Genomic DNA, 4462 nt, shown 5'->3' with positions numbered 1-4462 from the left:
TCCAAGAGACCTTAGCGCATTTCCTGAGCATGTTTGTTACTTTGGCTCAGGCGGGATTGATCCCAGTTGCACAAGCTACATCTCAGCCTGAGGGAGGAGCTCAGACTTCCGCGGCCCATACTCTAGAGCAGCGAGTCCATATTGATCAGGTTCTGGGAATTATGCCAGCACAACTCGTTATCCCGATTCTGCCTGAGATCAGGCCAAGGCATCTGAGGAGGAGCAGAAGAGGCTTGAGAGGTTCAAGAAGTATGATCCTCCTACTTTTAGTGGCACAGTTACCGAGGATGCATAGGCTTTCTAGACCACTGCCACCGTATTATCCGCACCATGGCCATTATGGAGGTGAGAAGAGTTGCCTTTACTACATTTCAGTTGACAAGGGCAGCATATAGGTGGATGTAGGCTTATGAGAAGGGTAGGACAATTAATGTAGCAACACTCACTTGGGCTTAGTTTTCATATCTATTTTTGAGGGAGTTTGTTCCCTAGACCCTTTGGGATGCGTTGTGCCCAGAGTTCGAGCAGCCGCATCATGGGACTCTGACGGTGTCGGAGTATGACATCAAGTCAGTGAGTTATCCTGCTATGCACTTGCTTTGGTTTGTACAGTCATAGAGCGAGTCTGCACATTTATCGAGGGGCTCAGCTATGATCTTATATTTAGTATGGCTCGGGAGTTGGAGATGGACATTCCGTTTCAGCAAGTTGTGGAGATCGCTCGAAGGATGGAGTGTATGTGTGTCTAGGAGAGGGAGGATACGTAGGCCTAGAGGCCTCAAGATTCTAGAGAATTTAGTGGTTTGTGCGTTATAGTTTTAGCTCGTCATGGCAGAGGTTATATGAGTCGACTAGTTCATTTGGCACTTCCGGCTACTCGCAGTGCTCCAGCTATTTCGAGGCCTCAGGTCGGCAATTAGGAGTAGCCACTTTCTAGCGCACCTCCTGCACGGGGTGCCTTTAATGGTCAGTCTAGCCAACTAGTCCAGACTCAGTTTCAGCAGCCACGCCCATTGAGAGGTTGTTTCGAGTGTGGTGATACTAAGTATATGGTGAGGGACTTTCCCAGACTTATGAGGGGTGCACCTCCCTAGCCTTCACAGGCTCTAGGGGTTCCACAGGGTCCATGTTGTTCACACGATATGGTTGTTGCTCCAGATGCCACTCCACCTGTACCACAAGCTAGGGGTGGAGTCAGGCGTGTAGAGGTCGACCTTGAGGGGGAGGCCAGGCCTGTTGCTATGCTTTTCCCGGTAGGATTGAGGTTGCTGCATTAGATGTTATTATCATAGGTATTGTTCCGGTCTATCATAGGGATACATCAGTTTTATTTGATCCAGGTTAAACTTATTCATATGTGTCATGTTACTTTGCTCTATATTTGGATGTATTTTGTGATTCTTTGAGTGACCTTGTATATGTGTCTACGCTTTTGGGAGATTCCATTGAGGTAGACCATGTCTATCGATCGTGTTTGGTCACTATCAGGGGTTATGAGAGCAGTGTTGACCTTCTTCTACTTAGTATGGTGGAATTTGATGTGATATTGGGAATGTATTGGCTTTTGCCCTATCATGCTATTCTGGATTGTCATGCCAAGACCACGACATTGGCTATGCCAGGGTTTCCATGGTTGGAGTGGAGAGGTACATTGGATTATATTCCTAGTAGGGTGGTGTCCTTTCTGAAGGCACAACAAATGGTTAAGAAGGGTTTCTTAGCATATCTAGCCTTTGTGAGGCATGTCAGTGCTGATACTCCCACTATTGAGTCAGTTTTGATAGTGAGAGATTTCCAATATGTGTTTCCAGCAGACCTATCGGGCATGCCGCTCGATAAAGATATCGATATTGGTATTAACCTAGTGCCGGGAACTCAGTCCATTTCTATTCCACTATATTGTATGGCACTAGTAGAGTTGAAGGAATTAAAGGAACAGTTTCAGGAGTTGCTTGCATTCGATTGAGTGTTTTGCCTTAGGCTTCTCTAGTGCTATTTATGAAGAAGAAGGATGGCTCTATGAGGATGTGTGTTGATTATAAGGAGCTGAACAAAGTTACAGTCAAGAACAAGTACCCACTACCGCGTATTGATGATTTGTTTGACCAGCTTCAGGGTGCTTGGGTATTCTCAAAGATTGACTTGAGGTTAGGGTATCATCAACTTAAAATTTGGGATTCAGAGATTCTGAAGACGTCCATGAGTTTTTGGGAATGTCATTTGGGCTGACCAACTCCCCAGCATCATATATGTACTTGATGAATAGTGTACTTCATCCATATCTTGATTTGTTCGTCATCATGTTCATTGACAACTTATTGGTGTATTCTCGCAACCGGGAGGATCATGAGTAGCACTTGAGGATCGTGCTTCAGACCTTGAGGGAGAAGAATCTATATGCTAAATTCTCCAAGTGTGAGTTTTGGCTTGATTAGGTGGCATGTTTAGGCCATGTGGTGTCTAGTGAGGGGATTAAGGTGGATCCAAAGAAAGTGGAGGCAGTTTAGAGTTTGCCCAGACCATCTTTTGTTACTTAAATCCAAAGTTTTCTAGGCTTGGCTGGTTATTATTGTTGTTTTGTAGAGGGATACTCATATATCACAGCATTTTTGACCAGATTCACTAAGACGGGTGCCCCATTCAGGTGGTCCGACGAGTGTGAGGAGAGATTTCAGAAGCTTAAGACCGCCTTAACCACAGCTCAAGTTCTAGTTTTGCCTTTAGCATTGGGTTTTTATACATTTTATTATGATGTTTCGCGGATTGGCATTGGGTGTGTAATGATGCAGGAGGGTAGAGTGATTGCTTATGCTTCACGTTATTTGAAGTCCCACGAGAAGAACTACCCAATACATGATTTAGAGTTGGCAACCATTATTCACACAATGAAGATTTTGAGGCGCTACCTCTACGGCATGTCTTGTGAGGTATTCACAGATCATAGGAATCTACAACACTTGTTTAAGCAAAAGGATCTGAACTTGAGGCAGCGAATGTGGTTAGCTCTATTAAAGGACTATGATATCACCATTCTTTATCATCCTGGGAAGGCCAATGTGGTGGCTGATGCCTTGAGTAGGAAGGTTGTGAGCATGGGTAGTCTTGTTTATATTATAGTTTGAGAGAGGCTGTTAGCATTGGATGTTCAGGCTTTGGCCAATTGGTTCATGAGGTTGGATGTTTCGGAGCCTAACCGTATTCTTGCTTGCGTGGTTTCTCGTTCTTCTTAGTTTAAGCGCATCAAAGCACGTCAGTATGATTATCCCCATCTGCTTGTCCTTAAGGACACGGTGCATCACGGTGATGTGAAGGAGGTTTCTATCGGAGATGATTGGGTGTTGCGGATGCATGGATAGATTTGTGTGCCCAATATGGATAGGTTGCGTGAGTTGATTCTTAAGGAGGCCCATAGTTTGCATTATTCCATTCATTCGGGTGCGTGAATATGTACAATAATTTTAGGCAGCACTACTAGTGGAGAAGAATGAAAAAAGATCTTGTGGAGTATGTGGCTCGGTGTTTGAACTATCAACAGGTGAAGTATGAGCATTAGAGGCTGGGCGGTTTGCTTCACGTATGATATTATAGAGTGGAAGTGGGAGTGTATCACCATGGCTGGTTTAGTTAGACTTCTATGAACCTTGAATAAATTTAAAGCTGTGTGGGTATTGTGGATAGAATAGCCAAGTCTGCACACTTCATTCCGGTCATGACTACCTACTCTTCAAGGCTGCTTGCTCGGATATATATTCATGAGATTGTTCATCGTCATGGTGTGCCGGTGTCTATTATCTATGATCGACGCACGTAGTTTACATCATATTTCTGGAGAGTTGTGCAGCGTGAGTTAGGCACACAGGTCGAGCTGAGCATAACATTTCATCCCCAGATGGACGGGCATTCCGAGTGCACTATTAAGATATTGGAGTACATGTTACGTGTATGTGTTATTGATTTCGGTGGTTCATGGGATCAGTTCCTATTATTCGTAGAGTTTGCCTACAACAACGGCTAGTAATCGAGTATTCAGATGGCTCCTTATAAGGCCTTATATGGGAGACAATATCGTTCTCTAGTTGGTTGGTTTGAGTCGGGGGAGGATAGGTTGTTGGGCACTAATTTTATTGTAAATGCCTTGGAGAAAGTCAAGTTGATTCAGGATCGACTTCGTATACCACAGTCCAGGCAAAAGAGTTATGCTGATCGGAGGGCTCGTGATGTAGCATTCATGATGGAAGAGAGGGTCTTAGTCAAAGTTTCACCCATGAAGGGTGTGATAAGGTTGGGGAAGAAGGGAAAGTTGAACCCTAGGCATATTGGTCCTTTTGAGATCCTTGAGGGAGTTGGTAAGGTGGCCTATAGACTTGCATTGCCACCCAGCTTATCTAGAGTTCACCCGGTGTTCCATGTTTCCATGCTCCAAAAGTATTTTGGTGATCCATCGCATGTATTAGGTTTCAGC

At 44.5% G+C, this 4462-nt stretch overlaps 1 protein-coding gene across 1 annotated transcript; it reads left to right on the top strand.

The window, feature by feature from the left end:
- The first annotated feature begins 1525 nt into the window (after positions 1–1525).
- LOC138898895 (uncharacterized) lies at positions 1526–1966 on the top strand. Its single transcript, XM_070185003.1, has one exon. It carries the CDS (start codon positions 1526–1528, stop codon positions 1964–1966), a length of 441 nt encoding a protein of 146 aa, XP_070041104.1.
- The last annotated feature ends 2496 nt before the right edge of the window (positions 1967–4462 follow it).

The sequence above is a fragment of the Nicotiana tomentosiformis genome, chromosome 9, assembly GCF_000390325.3.
Source record: "Nicotiana tomentosiformis chromosome 9, ASM39032v3, whole genome shotgun sequence".
Lineage (NCBI taxonomy): Eukaryota > Viridiplantae > Streptophyta > Magnoliopsida > Solanales > Solanaceae > Nicotiana > Nicotiana tomentosiformis.
The sequence above is the reverse complement of the archived record's forward strand: the minus strand, read 5'-3'. Positions and strand labels throughout refer to the sequence as shown.